Below are 23,379 nucleotides of genomic sequence, written 5' to 3' on the forward strand. Positions count from 1 at the left end.
AAACCATAGCAATTTGATTCACTCAAAACGGATTTAAAATGAAGAAGTTATGGGTAAAACAAGATTGGATAATTTTTCTCATTTTAGCTACGTGAAAATTGGTAACAAATCTATTCCAACCATAACTTAATCAACTTGTATTGTATATTATGTAATCTTGAGATACCATAGACACGTATACAATATTTCGACCTATCATGTCGACACATCTATATATATTTCGGAACAACCATAGACACTCTATATGTGAATGTTGGAGTTAGCTATACAGGGTTGAGGTTGATTCCAAAATATATATAGTTTGAGTTGTGATCAATACTGAGATACGTATACACTGGGTCGTGGATTGATTCAAGATAATATTTATCGATTTATTTCTGTACATCTAATTGTGGACAACTAGTTGTAGGTTACTAACGAGGACAGCTGACTTAATAAACTTAAAACATCAAAATATATTAAAAGTGTTGTAAATATATTTTGAACATACTTTGATATATATGTATATATTGTTATAGGTTCGTGAATCAACCAGTGGCCAAGTCTTACTTCCCGACGAAGTAAAAATCTGTGAAGGTGAGTTATAGTCCCACTTTTAAAATCTAATATTTTTGGGATGAGAATACATGCAGGTTTTATAAATGATTTACAAAATAGACACAAGTACGTGAAACTACATTCTATGGTTGAATTATCGAAATCGAATATGCCCCTTTTTATTAAGTCTGGTAATCTAAGAATTAGGGAACAGACACCCTAATTGACGCGAATCCTAAAGATAGATCTATCGGGCCCAACAAGCCCCATCCAAAGTACCGGATGCTTTAGTACTTCGAAATTTATATCATATCCGAAGGGTGTCCCGGAATGATGGGGATATTCTTATATATGCATTTTGTTAATGTCGGTTACCAGGTGTTCACCATATGAATGATTTTTATCTCTATGTATGGGATGTGTATTGAAATATGAAATCTTGTGGTCTATTATTATGATTTGATATATATAGGTTAAACCTATAACTCACCAATATTTTTGTTGACGTTTTAAGCATGTTTATTCTCAGGTGATTATTAAGAGCTTCCGCTGTCGCATACTTAAATAAGGACGAGATTTGGAGTCCATGCTTGTATGATATTGTGTAAAAACTGCATTCAAGAAACTTATTTTGTTGTAACATATTTGTATTGTAAACCATTATGTAATGGTCGTGTGTAAACAGGATATTTTAGATTATCATTATTTGATAATCTACGTAAAACTTTTTAAACCTTTATTGATGAAATAAAGGTTATGGTTTGTTTTAAAATGAATGCAGTCTTTGAAAAATGTCTCATATAGAGGTCAAAACCTCGCAACGAAATCAATTAATATGGAACGTTTTTAATCAATAAGAACGGGACATTTCAATGGGCAAGAAAAGCCATGCCACCACTATCAAGGAAACGACGTGCCCGTGCAAAAGTGCATATCGGCACAAGTCTTCTACGCTTATCACCGTGAATAATTAACTCTCCCCCACTCGGGGCATTCACATGAATAAATTTTTCATGGCATGCAATATCGGCTCTATTATGATCGAGCCAATCTATACCAACAACGATATCGAAATCACCCAAAGTCATCGGGATAAGATCAATCTTAAAGTTTTCGGCACCAAAAACGACATCACAATTTTTACACACATCAACCACTAGCACCGTTTTGCCGTTCGCTATTTCGACTTCTACCGGACGACTTAACTTAGCTAACGGTCTATTAAGTCTAGGCACAAATTTTGGAGATACAAACGACAAATTTGCACCGCTATCAAATAGAATCCTTGCCGAATTTGAGTTAACCATAAAAGTACCTGAGACAACTTCGTTGGATTGCTTGGCCTCATCATTGGTCATCAAGTAATTGCGACTACTAGCCGTACCCGCCGCTCTCTCCAACTTCTTCACATGATCATTATTTAAATCGGGACATTCCGGCCTCTTGTGTCCCTCTTTACCACAATTATAACAAGTAAGCTTGGTCGACGCCTTGGTACAATCACGGGATATGTGTCCTCTTTGATTACAATTATAACACGTGGGTCCGAAACCCCCGGAAGCACCCTTCTTCACACTATTAACGCTTTCGGAGCCTTTCTTGTTCTTTTTATTTGAAAAGTTCGAATAACTCGAACCTTCAAACTTTCTTTTTGAAAAAGTGAAATCGCTTTTTCTTGGAACCTCCGGCTCAAAACCCCTAGCCAATTTGTATAAATCTTCAAAAGACTTAGCCATTCCCCGGCTAATCTTACCCTTCAACTCATTACTTAAAGTACGGTAGAAATCTAGCATCAACTTGCGATCATCACCAACATACTCCGGACAAAAATGAGTCTTTGCCAAGAAGGTAGACTTGAGAGTAACCAAGTCCATTGAACCTTGTCGCAAATTGTGCAACTCGTCCCGGATTTTATCAAGATCGGAAGAAGTTCGGTATTCTTGGAAAAATTCCTTCTTAAACTCCTCCCATGTCAAGTTCATGCATTGCTCTTCACCATATAATTTGATTTTATCGTCCCACCACAATTTGCCCTCTTCGCGCAACATGCTAGACCCATACCTCGTCTTCTTCTCAGGAGGACACTCCGCGGTACGGAACGCCCCCTCGATATCGGAAATCCAACAAGTGCTTTTCAATGGATCCCTCACCCCATTAAACATTGGAGGTTGAGTATCCTTGAAATTTTTGTAGTGGAAGTCCCGCCTTCCACCCCCATCATTTCCTTCACCCCCTTCGCCTCGAGGATAAATGTTTCTAGCCTCTAAAGCCTCCTCTATTGCGGTTTTCATCCGTTCATTGATCATTTCGGTCACTTGTCCATCAACCGACTCTTGGAAGACCTTTCGGACATCGTGAAGAAAATCCTTCTTTAGCCTTTTAAAGATGGCCTCAACCTTGGCCGTGAGTTCAACGTCCTCACTCGTACTTCCGTCATTGGTGTCGTGTCCATTTCTCATCTTCATTCTATAAAACGAAGTAAATTAAGCAACAAAACGAAAGGACTTAACACATATGTATATACATATACACCACACTACCCCATCTTGCTCAACAATCGTCGTACATCGCTTGTTTGACACGATTTGAACCCGTAACAATGGTAGCTAATCATTGTTACGCGATCACATCGTATTAATTCGCTAGTACAACGTCTATCTCGCTTGATGATTGCTAAAACAACACAAAACAGTTAGTGCAAGGTTAATTCACATAAACACTAGCACTAGCAATTCCCGTTCCGACCCAAAGTCCTACAAGTCCCGCATAACGCGCACACACAATAAAGTCTAAGTCTAGGCACCTATCTCAAGTCGCCTAAATCCCTTAGACCATGCTCTGATACCACTTGTAACAATCCAAATCAAACCACAATCGAACCCGCGTAAAAATATCACAAAAAAAAAAATTGCTTGTTCAGCAGGTGGCGCGGCGCACAAAATGGCCTGGACAGCCCGCTGTCCCCGAAAGTCAAAAACACGAAAAAGATTGGCCACTTCCCGACATAATTAGACAAAACGCTTTTAACAACATAATCAAATATGTAAAACTAACACGATCCAAACATAAAATAAGTTTTACAAAGCGGGGCTCACATCGACCCGAATTACGAGTTTAATACAAAACGTGAGTTTCGACCACAAAAAGTTTAATTACCAAACGACCCTACGAGCATGGTGTTTGGGGTTAAACTACCCAAGTATTGGTCAAACTCCAAAAGCGTCCCCTAACACAACGGGATCTCTACTCCAAACAAACGCCCTTACATTTGTCCATACCTGAGCCTATAAAAAGGTAAACAACGAGAGGGTAAACAAAGCTTAGTGAATGCAATAATTACACATACATATATATAACCCATCTATTTGCAATCACATTCACCAAATACCTCATACGAACTTGTAACTCAATTAGCAAGTCATCGTACCCAAAACACTTAACAAGTCGTACATTAACACAAAACCGCATTAGCATATACTCTACACAATGTATATATATAAACAATATGCTAAATAATCGACAATCTCAATATGGTTAACCATAAACGCTATGGTGCTACCGGCTCGTGGTTCACACCATACGCAATTGAGTCATACTCTTTTATAGTGCTACCGGCTCGTGGTTCACACACGATGCTACCGGCTCGTGGTTCACATCTTATTTTATAGTGCTACCGGCTCGTGGTTCACACTCGATGCTACAGGCTCGTGGTTCACATCTTATTTTATAGTGCTACCGGCTCGTGGTTCACACTCGATGCTACCGGCTCGTGGTTCACATCTAGTTTATAGTGCTACCGACTCGTGGTTCACACTCGATGCTACCGACTCGTGGTTCACATCTAGTTTATAGTGCTACCGGCTCGTGGTTCACACTCGATGCTACCGGCTCGTGGTTCACATCTTATTGCACACATGTTATGGCACTACCAGCTCGATGGTTCATACCATAACACCCACAAATAAACACGTCATATACACATACGTATAATTACTCCACTCACCTCAAAGTCTCTTGTGAAAAGTAATCAAGTTCGGAAATCTTCAATGTAACGTACCTATTACATTATACATAATATCAATCACAAATCAAGTTGGTCAACCAACTAAAACTCCATTCTAGTGTTATCTTGACCCATGGTGCAATTTTGACCCATTTGCACCCTTAACCCTAATATTTGGGTTAACATCCCCGAAACCCTAATCATTAGCTAAGTTAGGTTTAAAACACATTTTAACACGAGGTTTATGCATTAACCATAAACATTAACTAACTTAGGTCCATTTTGACCCATTTGACCAATTTAAGGTCAACACACCCATTTCGGGTTATCCACTAGCCCACACAACGTCCATTTACTTATCTCTAGGTGTGCTAGTAATTAACTAACTAATTTAAGCTCATAAACATCAATTAATACTTGAAAAATCCTAGTTAGTCATCTTTGAGTCTACATGACCCAATTCACCCAAAACACCCAATTCACTAACAAATGGGTTTTAAGTTCATCACTTACCCCAAACCCTAACCCTTAATCAAATTAAATAAGGAAAACAAAGTTAGAACATACCACCACACTCAAAACGTAGCTAAAAAGTAGATGAACAACTTTAATGCTTGCACTTAGGCCCGATTCAACCTTCTTCTTCCTTACTTTGAGCTCTCTCACTCTAGAAAACCCTCTCTCTTCAGAAATTAAATGGATGAGGTTGAAGTAGATGGAAATGGAGTAAATGAGGCTCCACCAACTGGTCTAGAGCCTTAAAGTCGGGCCCCATGTGAAATTACCAAAAAGCCCTCAAAATATCTAATTTAAAAGAAGAGTGAGCTGTCACAGCCCATTGGCGCGGCGCGCCACTGACCTGCGCGGCGCGCAGATTGCCCAGGTTAGATTCTTCTTTATTTTAAAATGTACAACTAAACCCCCACTTCAAGCATCTTATTTACACCTATGTACACAACAAATATTTGGGTCTTACATAAACGAGGGACCACCGGCGCAAATTTCTTCACTTAATTTAATCCTTTTATTCCCTTTTCCCTTTCTTCTCCACATTTCTATCTATTTCATTATTTATTAACAGGTAGTGGCTCAACATACACATATACTAATGACATCTTAGCAATCTCTGAAACCGCAAAGTCTCTCCATCGCTGGTGAGATGCTTGTACGCCGCCTAGAACGCTTCTTGTCAAAATCTCGGTAACCGCGTTGTTTTACTCTCTGTGTGTACACGTTCCAGAACCTCCTCACCAGTTTCTCTCGCTCCTCAACTTCCTAATTCCTTTCAAAATTACAATTACTACTCAATTCAATCGTAATTTGAACCTTATAATATAAGTTGCAATTCAGAATATCATAATCAAAATACGAAGTAATTAAAAACTTTAAACATTAGAGGGAGTAGCAAACTAAATCACTTATTGGATTCTAATCACAATTTTAATTACGTAAAGAGAAAGGGAGAAACTGATTACGAGGATGTCGAGATCCGAACATGAGAATCGAATGAATCAGAGAGAGAATTATTAATGTTGGCGGCGTCGAACCAATTGAGAGTGACAGAGCCGGTGAACATGGACCAGCACCGTTGGCGGTAGCCGATGTAGGTGGTAGCAGATGTAGGTGATGGAATCACCATCGTCGGTGATGTGAGTTTCTTTGATGGTTCACCGTCGTTCATTTTTGGTTTCAACTTGAAATCCGTGAAAGGATGTGAGTGCTTATGAAAGTGGAATTTGAGTGGTTGAAACTTGAAAGTTCCTTAATTCAACATGTACGAGTTGAAACGTGAAAAATGACGACGAAAGTGAATGATATGACACGCTGTCGGCTATCGTATCATTTTATTTTATAATTTCTATAATAAATAAAGTAAATAAAATTAAATAAAAATGTAAAATTAATTATATTATAAATTTATAAATTAAAATTATATATATAATAACAATTCTTTTCGCTTGTGATCTCTTGTTTTTAGTGAGGAAAGAGAAAAAGACGTACTTACCCTCACATGCAAGGCACATGTTAAGGGTAATGGACTTTTTTAATGACAGTTTGACGGAGCGATGCTGATTTTAATTTTTGAAAAACAAAGTATTCCTAAGGCAAAAAAACTCGAAGAACGCTGATTCTGATTGTCAGGGGCGAACTTATGAAGGGGCAGGGTGGGGCGCCCGCCCCCAGTGGATTTGCAATTTTTAGTGCAATTTTTTTTTATTTTTCGATTTTGCGCCCGGTGGATTTTTTCTGCCCGAAACCCTCCATATTTTGCCCAAAACATTCGTATTTTGCCCTAAAACCTTCGTATTTTGCCCAAAACTCTAAATTTTACTTAAAAAACTTTACATTTTTCCTCAAAGCTCCATATTTTGTCAAACAAAATCTCTACGGTTTAAAAAAAAATTCGCCCCCGGTGAAAAAAATTTCTGGTTCCGCCACTGCTGATTGTAATATGAGTTATAATACATGGACCAACAACGGAGGAAAAAAAAAAAATCGAGGATAAAAGAAGTTGGCACGTCCTTTTTGTTGTATTTACCGGATACCAAAAGTTAAGGAATTAGGATAAAAACAAGTAGGGCATGTTCAGGAACAGTGACACCCACGCTTTTAAATGTGAGATTAGACCCTTCATATTCAATCATCACCATCAAGAACTTACAAGACAAAAGTAGACTAATACAACCATAAAAGGTTGAAAATTAGGAATAAGACAAAAAAGGTTTTAGTGTTCCTTTTCAACTGAAAAAGAAAAAAGATTTTATTTTTTTCTTTTGTTTACTTACAAAGGTGTCACTTTATATACGGAGCACTAATTATTATTTTCCAACTATTAATGATAAAATCGCTAAACAAGTGAATCTTGGTGTCAATAAGTATGCAATTGCACTTATTTGTAAATATTTAGGGTTTACAATTTTGGTGATTGATTTTGTTTGTGCTAATTAAGAGATGCAAACAGAGAAATCTGAACCGGTAAGATTGGTGACAGCAGATACAAGAGGGAAGCATAGAATTTCGGCTGAACTCAAAAGACTTGAACAAGAAACTCGCCATTTCGAGGTTTTTTTTTATTTTATTTTATTTTATTTGAATTTTCGTTGCAAAATTTGATCTTTATTGGTTTATTGTTGAAGTCGTGATATGGGTTTTTGTGGGTTTACTTCACAATTGAAGCTTTTTGTTTATAAGTTAATTTTTGTGGATGATTTTAGATTTTTAGGATGATAAATGGTATGCAATAAATAATTGGTTTGATATCTGTCAGCAATTCTGCTGGTTATCATCTTCTGCCAGTTTGTTCAGATATAATTAATTCTGATTGCTACTGGAATGAATTATATTAATCTTGCAAAAAGATCACTTTTGGTACAAGTCTGAGGGATTTTTACTCAAAGTTCTACAATAACACTACAACTTGCAAACAAGCCACAAACATTTTTTCTTTTTAATTGAGTTCCAACTTATTAAATTGGCTTACCTACGTACATGATTAGTTAGTTCAAACTTGGATTTGAACTGGGATTCTTGTATAGAGGTCTCATTCCGAACTTCGACTTTTTCGAAACGGAGAAGTAATAGAATTTGAACTTCTGATAAATGTCGGCTTGGTTTATAATTGTGGATGAAATCAATAAGGATTGGTTGGGATGTTTTGATGTGTTCATACTTGCATCAATATGTTTTTACATATTTTCAATGTATGTTTCTTTTTATATATGTAATTGTAGGCATTACATTATGATAGAGTTTGATCAACTCGTACTTTGTTTGCTCTTAAACTAATCCAAGTATCTAGATGAATTTTCTTTGTTGAGTTATGGTATGGATCATGCACCCTTATCACATAGAGTGACTAATTAAGAGTTTTAAGTCAACCTAAGAGGCTCAAAAAGCGACCTTAGTGACGAAGTGAATACAAAAAGCTAAGACATCTGTAACAAGAATTATGTAAATGATATATTGTCTTGCTTCTTGAATGTGTTGTAACGTTTAAAGGATTGAGACTTCTGTTTGGGAGGTTTTTGGATGCTAGTTTATAGCAAGTGATTATGTGCGCTTAATGTTGATGGTACTTAAGCTGCTTGGTGGTAGTAGAGTGGTTAGTTTGTTGTGTTAGCGTCCGAATTTGTCGTTTTTTAGTTGTCAATAACCGATTGCATTTTAGATCGTTTGGAATCGGTCCTTGTGGTCTTGATTTCTCACAATTTTTGTTTAGTTTTGGCGAGTTTTTTGTTTGGGCGTGGTTGGTTAGACAGGTTTGTTTGGTTGTATCAAGTTGTTGCTTTGCCTCACGGCATGTATGTCTTGTACGTTCTTTTTGTTGAATAGAAAGTTATCGTTATTTTAAAAAAAATAAATAAATAAATAAATAAATACATGGATCAGTTACCTGTGATAAATGAGCTGCAGTATATAATGTTTGGATGCAGTTTTTCTTTGCTTAGTCTCTAAGTTTTAAGAATGGCATAATATTAAGTTGTTCTGATGTTTGACATATTCTGATTCATAAGGTGTTACAACATGCAATGATTGAAAGAAGGATTCTTGTCAAAACATGAAATGCATCATGTTAAGCCGGAGTATAAGTCTCTTAAATTCGGTTACAAAAAGAGAGGGTAGTTAGGTGATTTTGTTTCACCCAATGGTAATTTGCTTGTATGAAGCTGCAGTTTATAATCAGGAAAAGAAAACAATATGTTTGTCGAAACATAAAAAGCTAATACAAGTTGCATAGCTGGTTAATAGGTGACTTTCGTTTTGTAATACTCTGTTCGTTTCTTGAAGTTGCAACATTTGACTAGGCACATTGCCTAGCTCAGGTGTTTGACTAGTCCCCGAGATTTAAACAATGAGTACCCTATCCAGTTGTACGCCTTTTAGCCTTGTCTTTTTGGAAGGAATAATTTATATGGTGGTGTGTGTGTGTGTGCGCGCGCGCGTGTGTATGTGTTTGCGCGCGCTAATTTCCTTTTTAATTTGAATATCACTCAGTGTTGTGATATCATACTCATATATGCAGGAGGAGCTTGACCAGCTTGAAAAAATGGAAGCAGCCTCGGCTTCATGCAAGGAGTAAGTATAAAATGTGCTAAATTTCACTTGGTGTTTAATTGCATGTTTAATTACGTTAAGATCAAAATGTGGTTATAGTATTTTTTTTTAACATAATTTTTCATCGCGTTATGATAGAATCCTGAGTAATGTGGAAACAAGACCAGATCCGTTGCTTCCCACGTAAGACCCCTTTAAAACTGAAATACGTAACAACAGTAAGCGAAGTTTATTACTAATATACATTGCAATTAAATGACATCTTGTCGACCATGACCAATACCAGCATTAAGGGCCAATAACTAATTCTTAATGGTTGTTCAGGACAAGTGGGCCAACTAATCCTTCATGGGATCGATGGTTCGAGGGACCTCAAGATAAATCAGGTTGCAGATGCTGGTTTCTCTAGCAATATTCTTGATAAATTCATTTGATATCAACCGCGGTTCGTGCAATGCAATTTTCTTACAATCTCGTTACAGATACAACGAACATTCTTTACCATAGAAGTCCTTGTGCAGAACGTCAAAACAAAAAAAAAAAAAAAAAAAAAAAAAAAAAAGATTGTCTAGAAAAATTTATAAACTATTATAGCTGTCATTATGTGCTTATTTTGTTATCAAATTGTTGTCAATTTTTGCTGATAATCATATTTTCTGATATTGTAGTCTGCATCTTTATGCTGTTATATGTGTTGCTAAGTGGGTGTTTTCTGAGCTCATTTGTGTCTTAGACCATATTTAACGCACCCCGATTTCACCACCATTACGCCACCATGGCGCCATAGCGCGGCGTGATGGGTGGCAAAAAGGTCCGGCGCGATGGCCGCTTCACGGGAAGTAAAAATGTCGTGAGGATAGCTCAACCAATCCCACGATGCCATGTATCTCATCTCTTTTCATATAAAAATATAAACATAAATCTAAATTATATAAAATCAAAATAAGGAGTAATATAACTTGAAATAGTTGCAGAGAATGAAAATGGAAGATGAGTAGCAGATATGGGTGGATGAAGATGATTGAGTGCATGGCAATGGATCGGATATGGATCGAGTGACGTCATATTCACATCCATATACATTTAGTTTTTGTTCATCCATATCCATTTTCATATCCATTTACATTCGGTTCATCCATATCCATATCCAGTGAATTAAGCGGGTTAATGGATATCCATTGAATATTTAAGAAATGTTATAGTATTTTATGAAAACAAAAATTTAATATAACAAAAATAAACTTTACATAGCATAAATTAAAATCTTTCTACCAGAATGTGTAATTTTTGTCGAATCTTCAATACAATTTATTAAATTTACCATCAAACATTGTTATGACGAATTATTTGTCTAATATTTATGTTTTTTAAGTTAGATTTACATGTTTTGTTGTGATTCCTCATAATGAATCATTATATGGTCGCAAACAAAATGTATATATAATGATAAATACATTTGTAATAGTTATTGTATATGCATATATCTATATTTTTATATTTGTATATGCATTTCGGGTGTAAATGAATATATCCATGGATGAAATATTTCATCCAAATTCATATCCATATCCATTTAGGTTTATCCATATCCGTATCTATATCCATTTAATATCATCCATATCCGCTTTAAGCGGATCGGATCGGGTGGATATCCATCGGATCGGATGATCATTGTCATCCCTAGTCATACCCACTTTAATCATTTAATTTAGTTTTTTAATATTTTACCCCTATTGATATCGATATATACACTTTTGACCCTTAACAAAATATCTTATATGTTTATGTATCTAAATAATACGGAGTATAAATGTAAAAATAAACAATATGGAGTATAAAAATAAAATAATCTGTTACAGTATTTAACAAAAATATTTAAGTTAATTATCTAACAAAAAAATATATAAAAGAAAATAAAAAGGTGTGATCTATTTTCATATCACACAACCATCACGTCATAACATTACAAACGCCATCACGCCATCGCACTTGTCAAATTAGCAGTATACCCCATAAAAACACCCCATCACGTCTCCATCATCCCGTCACCATTATTAATGGTCTTATATGATGTTACATACTTACAACTACAATGACCTTATACCTATATTTTGATATATCAACATACAACATGTTTGTTTTGTAATGAAGATGTCATTTGTTTTGTAATGAAGATGTCATTTTAATTCATGTTTTATGTGATAAAAAGCTTGAATATTTATGTTAAATCTATTGGTAATGAGTGTTTTCTGGTCTCGTGTCTTATTACAATTACAATGCGGTTGACCTTATATTAATATTTCAGATGTAAGTGACTAATTTTTTGATTTATATAAGAAATAAGAAATTTGCCAACTTTTACTGAGGACCATGTGTTACAAGTTGATGATACAAGTTCGGATATTGGGTTACATTCTTGATAATAACTAATGCGTATTTTATTTTATGCGTTCATTACAATTGTCAAACTTTTGCCGATGATTACAATTTACAAGTTCGAATCTTTATGAACATTCATATCAATCTTCATGCACAATCATGATATTCATCATAATTATGACTAACACAATCATAACAACTGGCCACTAGGACCTTTTTTCTAGTGTTTGAGATGGAGTACCATGGTCCGAGATCACCCTATTACATTCTTCCATCACTAAAGACCTGAACTTTACACCCGGATAAGAACCAACGATTTTGTTTATCCGAATCACAAACAACCTATTGAACACAAAATCACTGGTCTTCATACCATTAGAAACCACGAAACGTTGAGTTGAATCCATCAAAGTTTGATTAGATCCATCAAATAAATTTCGATGTAAACCGTTGACATCCGAAATTTTTGACACCCATACATCACTTCTTGCAAACATCGAACCGTTCAAATCAACCTCAACCGTATCGTCTATAAGTCTAGCATTCGACGATTTAATGAATGCGAATAATGAGCCCACTGTAACCAACGATGAGGGGGACTTGGACATGACGATGACCTCGCCAAACAATTCAGCTATACCCATAGTATTCACTTTTGAAATGCACTTAACCGGAACCCCCGAAATTTCCAACCATGCGTAACGGTAATATTAAGTGTTCAAATCCTTAAACCGGAGAATCCTAGCATACTCCGTCGAACAAGAATCAATGATGTTCTTAAAGCTATCCTCCTCACCACAAATACAAATACACCCGAATGGACCTAGCTTACTAATATGAGAAACGTGTGTGTTGCACAAAGTCAATAAACTGGAAACTTTAGTATTTACCAAGGAACAATATCAAGTAAAAGTACTTTCCTTTGAAGTTGTTGAACGATCACGAGATTAGGCTCAATTGTACACTAAAGTTTCTTGCAAGAGCGGAGATTTCTTAGGGCAGGAGGGGGCCCTCGCCCCTCTAGAAGTTTGAGTAGCTAGTGGGGATTTGTAGCCCTATGAGTTACGGACGTTTGAACTTTTGAATCAACTAAAACGGAGTCCGTATGAAGGAGATATGACCAATATAGTGAAGGCTCGCAGAATTTGCAAGTTGCCACCATTTTGGTTATATCTCCTTCAAACGGAATCGGATTTAGTTGATTTAGAAGCTCGAACGCTCGTAACTCAAAGGACAACAAATTTCATGTGTTTGTAATTTGAATTTAAAAGCCAGGGGTCCCGAAAAAGCCCATTCCTCTCGAGGATATCACCAACATACTCAAAAACAATTGTTCAAGCTCCGCCACTGGTTTCTTGCTCAACAATGAACCTGAACGATCAAGCTTTCTGTGAACACGAGATTTTAGCCAACCCACAACAATTGGGGCCTGAAAATCATGGAATCATTCGACTCCTGAACAGCTCTTTGTTCATCGTCCGGCTCGACGTTAGAGACAAACGAATAACGTCTCGATTGACAAAATTTAATCTCTTTAACGTGTGTATTTATTTACTCCTACTTGATAACATATTTTAATTCACTTGCATTTCAACGCATTATCCTTTTCATCTTACCAATTATTAAGGAACGAAAGTTTCTAGTCTTTGCTAATCATCTTGGCTTGGTCAAGTATTTTTTGTGTGCTTGGATTTTAGTGAAAGAATACATCCTTTTTGCTATATATTTGTATGTAAACGCAAGTAATTCTTTAAAATTGACGGGTTTTAACATATGAATACTAAAATGCATATAATGAAACGTTGCGTTTGAGAAAACATAATGTTTGAGAAAACGTAATGATTGAGAAGTCAAAAATTAAATAGTAGTGAACACTTATTGTGAGATACAGTTGTGAAATAAGGAAGTACATGATTTTGGTGAATCGATTAATTTTGATGATAGATATATCACTAATCATCGGTGTCGTTTGTGTTTTATCTGCAAACCTTATTACGTCTGCACTCTCGCAGACGTTTTTACTGCAGACTGTTTGTTTTTCTAAAGACATAAGATAAAATAATGTCTTATTCTGTCTACAATCTCGCAGACTTATAACTGTGCTTCTAAGTGCTACAGACAGGATTAAGTTATTTTGCAGACATAAAAACAAACAGTCTTCAGTATTGAGCATACAGATCATCAGACCACATATTTTATACAGACATGGTCTGTAGATATTCAGATAAAAAAACATCTTAAAAAATAAATACCACCGAATTATTCAACATGCAAAATATATATATATATATATATATATATATATATATATATATATATATATATATATATATATATATATATATATATATATGTACAGACCCTAATCTTACGAATGCCAATACATATAAATAAATGTGACTTAAAAGATAAGTGAGCGTTATTCTTATTTGAATTCAAACCATAGCTCAAACCAAAGTTGACAAACTTATTCAAAAGTACTACTAAACCAAAATAAGCTACTAAATCTTGAAGAAAATCTCTAAGGTAAGGTGTTAAGTTCACTCCACTCTACACTCTTCCCTCAATCTCAACGCCCCCTTGATTACCTGTCGTATAAGAAGAAAAACAAAGAATACGACTGAGCCAAAGCCCAGTGAACGGATATAACGAATAACGGAGTATAGTATGACATGCAAATTTTATTTCAAAACGAACTTATTTTCAAAATAATTTAGTTGCAAAACAAAGTACAAATATGTATAGATCCACAATACCATATATCATGATGCAAAATTTCATAAAACAATGCACTAAGAGTCAAACAAATAGTAACAAAGTATCGAAATGAAATCATAGGGTAGCTACTCCACTAATCATCCATATCGGTGACGTTTCGTATGACACTACGATGAACGTACACCGTCAAAACAAAATCCTAGGATCGATCCATACGCCTCCTATCAAAATATAATAATAATGAGCTCGTACCAACTACCGGGTAATCAAAAGGAGACGCCGCAGATATAAACAAATACATCGCTACGGTCGATGCCACATTATCAGTGTCACAATAATGCGCCCACGGGACCTCCATGGATAGGTTACTCTTATGCATATTTTAAGAAACCGTTTTAACTGACTTATTAATTATAAATGTCCAAATACTTTTAAAGTGACTAATGGACTTTAAAATATGTTTTAAAAAGAAATAACGAGTTGACTTAAATATTTTACGCTTGACCAAACACTTAAAATGTATATAACATTGTATGTCGTATTATTTTAAAATCACGTGTCAACTCAACCATTCGGTCTAACTACGAGTCATGTTACATAATACTTTAGCCCTTTACATATTAACAACTTAAACGGGACAAAACGGGACATGTAAAGCCACGTGGAATGAGGGACACTCGATACGAATCACCGTACTACTCGTCACACACACACACACGTTCTTTACTGGGATGTTTCCAACCTTTTCGGGGCTGTTTTCGGGTTGTCCGGGACTGTTTTAGGGGCTGAAATTACAGCAGTTTCGGGACTGACTTTTAGCGACACTTTCTGGACTGTTTAGTGACAGTTTCAGCATGTTTTGCGACAGTTTCAGGCTAATTCGCGACAGTTACTGAGCTGAATTTTGGGCTGAATTCTAGACTGTTTTGGTTGAGGTTTTAAGACACGGTTTTGACACAATTTCCAAATACCAAAATATTATGATTTCCTCAATTAACAAACATAGGCAACCTCGTTAGTACATCCAAAATGAGGAAAACATAACACAATATATAGACTAACAAATTTAACGAATTTCCAAATAAGCATGTCATACCAATAATTTTTTACACAAATCGAAACAAAGTTTTAAGAGGAAGATTTACCGAAGAGATCCTAAAACCACCTAGAATATCCGTACCTTATTTTGAATGACGAAACTCCAAAGGCAACAAAATCCACCAAAGGATGCGATCACCGAGCCAAGTCTAAAGAACACACATGTATGAGCACAAAACGTATTCAAATAGGGAGTATGTAATATCCTTTATTTAATTAGTGTTACCATACGATTCTTATGCGTTTTTTTTCTTTCAACTTTTCCATATTACACACAAGTTTTAAATACCCCATTAATCATAATACGCACCAACTCGAATTTGTGTATGTTGTTATTGTTGTAGCAAGATTTCAATTAATTAACTCACTGTATGTTCTTAGATTTATTTGTAGTTATAAATCATTAGGTTCATAGTCATATTAACACAAATTTACTAAAATGAAAATGCATGACCAATGGACTCAATAATCTTTTGCTGTACTCATACTCCGTATAATTTGTAATCACCAATTGTCTAGGAACTTATATATATTAATTTTATCGTTAGTGTTTAAATATAACAAGCCATTTTTAAAAGATATCCATTTTATACTCAAATTTTAACATCTCATCTCTATAATAATCCATGTGATATATAGTCAATCTAAACTAGTAAGTTAATTAAGAAAAGTAATAAACAAATGTACATCAATAATAAAAATGTTGGTTAGTAGTTACCTCTAAAACGTGTGTGTTAGAGTCGGACCCGTAAATAATTCATATTCTTCTTTAAATCCTCTTCTATCTCTATACCCTTCTTCTAAATATTACACTATGATGGTTTGTAGTGAGAAATCAACTTGATGGATATTTTATTTCATTGTATTAAGAGTGTGCCTACAATGGCACCTAGGGGATATACTATAACTTAATGAGACTTTTCCTTCCCCTTTTAATAAATGTGGTCCAACGAATTCTACAACTGATGAATTGATCTTTCTTATTTGGTATTGAATTTAGTAATTAAGTTTGGATATTACTACAAGTGACTATTTGTTAACCTTAACTAATCTATTTATAACATGATACTAAGTTAAGTTTTAATTAGCATATAACTCACGGTCTTAAACTATTCAAGATGCTTATGTTAGTTTATTTACCAAATTAATTTATTTACTACTTATTACTTATGTATCCAACTTATTTATTTTAATTTGAGTTATTAAAATTTTTAAGTAGTGAGTGATTGAACATTAGTTTTGGATTTTATATTGTTTTAGCTTTATAGGATATTACAACTCCACCTACTTAAAAAAATTTCGTCCTCGAAATTGAAGGAAGTTATAGAATCGAAACGCACCATTTAGCAAACAAATGAGGGTGCTCGGCCCGCATGGTTTCCTCGAGTTCCCAAGTGGCCTCACTAGCAGAATGATTCTTCCATTGAACTTTAACGAAAGGGGTGGAGCTCTTACGAGTTACTCTCTCCTCGCGTTCTATGATAGCCTCGGGCTCCTCAACATAAGAAAGATCAGCTCGAATTTCAGAAAAAGGATATTGCACCACGTGCAATGGATGATAGTTTTAACCCCGCAACTGAGATACTTGAAATACGTTATGAACATGAGATAACTGCGGCGGTAATGCTAAACGATAAGATACTTCACCAACTCGATCCAATATCTCAAACGGTCCAATATATCGAGGACTGAGCTTTCCTTTCAAATCAAAACGTCGTATACCCTTCCAAGGTGACACCTTTAAAAATACCTTATCACCCACAACAAACTCTAACAGACGTCGGTGTTTATCGGCATACACTTTCTGTCTCGATTGGGCCTCCTTCAGTCGACTCGTAGCTATGGCGACCTTTTCATTAGTCACTCTAACCAACTCGGGTCCTTCAATCAATTTTTCACCCGTTTCATTCCAACAAACTGGCGCTCTACACTTTCGACCATAGAGCATCTCAAATGGCGCCATACGGATACTAGCCTGCCAACTATTATTATAGGTAAACTCCACCAAACATAAGTACTCGTCCCAATTTCCCTTCCAATCTAGGGCACACGCTCGAAGCATATCTTCCAAAATCTGTACCGTACGCTCAGACTGTCCATCAGTTTGTGGATGAAAAGCAGTACTAAGCTTCAATCGCGTACCCCAAGCTTTCTGTAACCCCTTCCAAAATCTAGAGGTAAATCGGGGATCACGATCAGATACGATGGACGAAGGAACCCCATGTAATCTCACAATTTTTTGCTGAAAAAGTTCGGATAGCTTACTTACGGAATAATCCATGCGGATATGCAAGAAATGAGCCGATTTGGTTAATCTATCAATCACCACCCAAATAGCATCATGCCTTTTACTAGTTTTTGGTAACTCACTGACAAAATCCATTGAGATATCATCCCACTTCCACACAGGAATGTCCAACGGCTGCAACAACCCACTAGCACGTTGGTGCTCGATCTTTACTTGTTGACAAGTAAGGCACTTCCCAACATATCTAGCAACATCTTTCTTCATGCCACTCCACCAAAAGTGCTGCTTTAAATCCTGAAACATTTTGGTCGAACCAGGATGTACAGAAAAAGGTGAGTTGTGAGCCTCAGACAATAGAGCCTCACGAATAGCATCATCATTAGGAACACACAATCGATTCCCACACCAAATAATCCCACCATCATCTTCTCTGAACTCTTTCACTTTACCCCCTTCCAAATTTTGAAACACTGTCCACAAATCACCATCATCCAATTGAGCCTCTTTTATTCTTGAAATTAAATCGGACTCGAGTTTTAAATTTGCCAACATACCAGATGCTCCTCTCTTACTCAATCCCCATATCAAGTCTTTCGAATTCTCGAATGTGAGTAACCAAACATGAGATACTACCAAATGTCTTTCTACTCAAAGCGTCGGCTACCACATTCGCTTTACCCGGATGGTATTGAATGTTTGCATCATAATCCTTCAATAACTCAAGCCACCTTCGTTGTCTCATATTTATCTCTTTTTGCGTGAATATGTATTTGAGACTCTTGTGATCGGTGAAAATATCACAAGTTTCTCCATAAAGATAATGCCTCCATATTTTCAATGCAAAAATCACAGCAGCTAACTCCAAATCATGAGTAGGGTAATTAACCTCATAGGGTTTCAACTGCCTCGAGGCATAAGCAATTACCTTACTGTGTTGCATTAAAACACAACCCAAACCATGTTTAGAAGCATCACTATAGATTTGAAAACCCCCACTTCCTGACGGCAATGCAAGAATAGGAGCTGATACAAGTCTTTTCTTTAACTCATCGAAACTTTTTTGTCGTTCATCGGTCCACACAAATTTTTCCCCTTTCCTCAACAACTTGGTAAGCGGCAAAGCAATCGTTGAAAAACCTTCAACAAATCTTCGATAATAACCAGCTAAACCAAGAAAACTTCGAACCTCAACAACGGAAGTAGGTCTTGACCAATTTGTAATCGCCTCAACTTTCGCCGGATCCATCATTATACCCTCAGCTGATACAACATGACCCAAGAAGGCAACTCTTTGCAACCAGAATTCACATTTAGAGAACTTCGCAAACAATTTCTTACTTCAGAGGGTTTCAAGTACAACACGAAGATGATTCTCATGCTCTTCTTTACTCTTTGAGAATACCAAGATATCATCAATGAATACGATCACAAACTTATCCAAATACTCATGGAACACACGGTTCATTAGATCCATGAAAACCGCAGGAGCATTAGTTAATCGAAAGGGCATCACTAAAAACTCATAATGCCCATAACGTGTGCGGAAAGCAGTCTTAGGGATATCTTCTTCTTTAACACGCAGCTGATGATATCCAGACCTAAGATCAATTTTAGAAAAATACTTCGAACCTTGCAGTTGATCAAACAAATCATCGATACGTGGAAGCGGATAACGGTTTCGAATAGTAATACGATTTAACTCGCGATAATCAATGCAAAGTATCATGCTACCATCTTTCTTCTTGATAAACAAAACCGGCGCACCCCAAGGTGACACACTTGGCCGAATAAAACCACAATCTATCAATTCTTGCAATTGCTCCTTGAGTTCTTGCAGCTCGAGTGGTGCCATACGATAAGGAGCTTTTGATATCGGTTGGGAACCCGGAATCAAATCAATCGAAAATTCAACTTCACGGACTGGAGGCAAACCCTGCAATTCATCAGGAAATACATCGGGAAACTCTTGAACAACATAAATATTTTCAAGCGAAGGACTCTCGATAGACAAATTCTGAATTGAAGCTAAATAACCAACACAACCATGTGAAATGAGCTTTTGCGCCTTAAGCGCTGAGATAACTTTAATAGATTTTACAGGAAGATCACCATTAAAGACACAATCGGGTATAGAATGATTTCCAAACAAAATCCTCTTAGAATAACAATCGATGTTCGCGTGATGGCGAGATAACCAATCCATGCCAAGAATAATGTCAAAGTCATGCATGGTCATAGGAAAGAGATTTGCGAAAAACATGCAGTCATTGAATTCCAAACGGCAGTTTTGAAACACACTATCTATAATTTCAATACTACCCATTGGGGTAGAGATCGTAAACGGAGTAGACAACCAAGTTGGAGACACTTTCAATTATTTCGAGCTCTTAACAGACACAATGGAGTGCGTAGAGCCAGAATCAAACAGAACGAAGAGGGCACGATGATGTACAAATACATGACCAGTGATAGTTCCTAATAATATCAAGAATGAATGAACAAATAACTCAAAGGAAATATTTTTAAAATGAATAGGGATCGAAATATACCTGTAGCGTCAGCAGCCTGAGCAGCAGTCATGGCAAAGACGCATCCACCGGGAGCTGGCGGAGGAACCTTCGGAACAAACCCAGGTCTAGGATTCTTGCAATCCTTAGCTAAGTGACCAACTTCTCCACAAGCAAAACATGAACCCGCACTACGATAACAAACTCTTCCCGGATGATTCTTTCCACAAGTCCCACATAGTGCATTGGAATTAACACCACCATTTCCGTTACCCTTTTGTTGCCCTTGGGGACGGTACACTTGTAATTGACCACGGTTATTATTATTTGGCCCGTTGTCAATCCTTTGCTGATTTCCTCTATTATTCCAATTATTACCACGATACCCTTGGTTCCCAGATTGTTGACCCTGTTTGGTAGTCGGTGCAGGCACAGATCGTAGTGGTTGTGCAATCTTAACCCTCTTGTTCTTACCATCATCATTTTTAGTGGCCAAATACTCGGCTCGCTCCATCTCCAAATTCCGAGCATAATCGGCTGCCTCAGCGACATCGAAACATTTCAGATTAATCATTTTAGAGCGGTAGCGCCCATGGACAGCCCATTTGTACTTACGGGCTTGGTCCTCAGCAGACCCTGCCGCAGCCCCGATCAAACCCACAAGCCTCAAAAACCTCTTAGTGAAATCATTAATAGACTCATCATTGCCTTGCTTAATATTCGCATACTCCCGAATCACAGCCTCTTTATCCGCCTCAGAAAAGTACTGACGGAAAAACAACTCTTTGAAATCAACCTAATCTAATGAATCCTCAAATTCGATACCCCTTTTCGCTTGTCTCAAAGCGATCCACCAACGCTGAGCATCCCCCTCTAGCTTATAAACAGCTAATGGGACCCAAAATCTCTCTTCACAACCAAGCACTCGATAAATCTTCTCGATGTGAGTGATCCAATTCTCAGCTTCAACAGGAGTACTAGCAGTACTGAATGACAAAGGACGTTGTTTTTGAAACCGTCCTAGCCAAACATGAATAGCATCTCCCGTTACAGTTCTATCCTCCTTATATTCATCCTCTTCTTCATGCTTAAAAGTCTCGCCACCTTTCTTACTCATCGCGTCAATAGCTTGAGCTACAATGTTGGGTATCAAATTCGTGATAGTTTGGTTAATCTTGTTTTCTACTTCTTCCTCAGACATTCCTTTTCTTTTCGGTGCCATCTATGAATGAGATGAGGATATAACGGTTACGATTAGTACGAAGAATAAAAGAGAATATTCAAAGTGGAATTAGAATAATATAGCGGAAAGAAAATCCTAACCCAAAAGTCTACCCAAATCTCACAGGCCATAACTTAGGACTAAAGTTTCTACAGGAGGGAACCTAAGCTCTGATACCATTCTATAAAGACACTAATCTTACGAATGCCAATACATATAAATAAAGGTGACTTAAAAGATAAGTGAGCGTTATTCTTATTTGAATTCAAACCATAGCTCAAACCAAAGTTGACAAACTTATTCAAAAGTACTACTAAACCAAAATAAGCTACTAAATCTTGAAGGAAATCTCTAAGGTAAGGTGCTAAGTTCACTCCACTCTACACTCTTCCCTCAATCCCAACGCCCCCTTGATTACCTGTCGTATAAGAAGGAAAACAAAGAATACGACTGAGCCAAAGCCCAGTGAACGGATATAACGAATAACGGAATATAGTATGACATGCAAATTTTATTTCAAAACGAACTTATTTTCAAAATAATTTAGTTGCAAAACAAAGTACAAATATGTATAGATCCACAATACCATATATCATGATGCAAAATTTCATAAAACAATGCACTAAGAGTCAAACAAATAGTAACAAAGTATTGAAATGAAATCATAGGGTAGCTACTCCACTAATCATCCATAACGGTGACGTTTCGTATGACACTACGATGAACGTACACCGTCAAAACAAAATCCTAGGATCGATCCATACGCCTCCTATCAAAATATAATAATAATGAGCTCGTACCAACTACCGGGTAATCAAAAGGAGACGCCGCAGATATAAACAAATACATCGCTACGGTCGATGCCACATTATCGGTGTCACAATAATGCGCCCACGGGACCTCCATGGATAGGTTACTCTTATGCATATTTTAAGAAACCGTTTTAACTGACTTATTAATTATAAATGTCCAAATACTTTTAAAGTGACTAATGGACTTTAAAATATGTTTTAAAAAGAAATAACGAGTTGACTTAAATATTTTACGCTTGACCAAACACTTAAAATATATATAACATTGTATGTCGTATTATTTTAAAATCACGTGTCAACCCAACCATTCGGTCTAACTACGAGTCATGTTACATAATACTTTAGCCCTTTACATATTAACAACTTAAACGGGACAAAACGAGACATGTAAAGCCACGTGGAATGAGGGACACTCGATACGAATCACCGTACCACTCGTCACACACACACACGTTCTTTACCGGGATGTTTCCAACCTTTTCGGGGCTGTCTTCGGGTTGTCCGGGAATGTTTTAGGGGCTGAAATTACAGCAGTTTCGGGACTGACTTTTAGCGACACTTTCTGGACTGTTTAGTGATAGTTTCAGCATGTTTTGCGACAGTTTCAGGCTAATTCGCGACATTTACTGAGCTGAATTTTGGGATGAATTCTAGACTGTTTTGGTTGAGGTTTTAAGACACGGTTTTGACACAATTTCCAAATACCAAAATATTATGATTTCCTCAATTAACAAACATAGGCAACCTCGTTAGTACATCCAAAATGAGAAAAACATAACACAATATATAGACTAACAAAT

General features: G+C 36.5%; 2 protein-coding genes across 2 annotated transcripts; one reads left to right on the top strand and one right to left on the bottom strand.

Moving 5' to 3' along the window:
- The first annotated feature begins 7,348 nt into the window (after window positions 1-7,348).
- Window positions 7,349-10,283, top strand: LOC139844878 (guanine nucleotide-binding protein subunit gamma 2-like). The gene is made up of 4 exons (XM_071835099.1): window positions 7,349-7,603; window positions 9,564-9,616; window positions 9,734-9,778; window positions 9,920-10,283. The coding sequence occupies exons 1-4, from the start codon at window positions 7,493-7,495 to the stop codon at window positions 10,002-10,004; spliced, it is 294 nt and encodes a 97-aa protein (XP_071691200.1). The 5' UTR covers window positions 7,349-7,492; the 3' UTR covers window positions 10,005-10,283.
- A 9,326-nt stretch (window positions 10,284-19,609) lies between these two features.
- On the bottom strand, window positions 19,610-20,361 carry LOC139842516 (uncharacterized). Its single transcript, XM_071832648.1, has 2 exons — window positions 19,818-20,361; window positions 19,610-19,620 (listed from the first exon to the last, which is right to left on the bottom strand). The coding sequence occupies exons 1-2, from the start codon at window positions 20,359-20,361 to the stop codon at window positions 19,610-19,612; spliced, it is 555 nt and encodes a 184-aa protein (XP_071688749.1).
- Window positions 20,362-23,379: the final 3,018 nt, after the last annotated feature.

Source organism: Rutidosis leptorrhynchoides, chromosome 4 (assembly GCF_046630445.1).
Source record: "Rutidosis leptorrhynchoides isolate AG116_Rl617_1_P2 chromosome 4, CSIRO_AGI_Rlap_v1, whole genome shotgun sequence".
Classification (NCBI taxonomy): domain Eukaryota; kingdom Viridiplantae; phylum Streptophyta; class Magnoliopsida; order Asterales; family Asteraceae; genus Rutidosis; species Rutidosis leptorrhynchoides.

Bases quoted from the DNA above. Each gene is read 5' to 3' on its own strand.
- LOC139844878 (XM_071835099.1), top strand. From the start codon at position 7,493: ATGCAAACAGAGAAATCTGAACCGGTAAGATTGGTGACAGCAGATACA. The intron at 9,617-9,733 runs GTAAGTATAAAA...GCGTTATGATAG, and splicing joins GCCTCGGCTTCATGCAAGGA to AATCCTGAGTAATGTGGAAA. The intron at 9,779-9,919 runs GTAAGACCCCTT...ATGGTTGTTCAG, and splicing joins CCAGATCCGTTGCTTCCCAC to GACAAGTGGGCCAACTAATC.
- LOC139842516 (XM_071832648.1), bottom strand. From the start codon at position 20,361: ATGGGTAGTATTGAAATTATAGATAGTGTGTTTCAAAACTGCCGTTTG.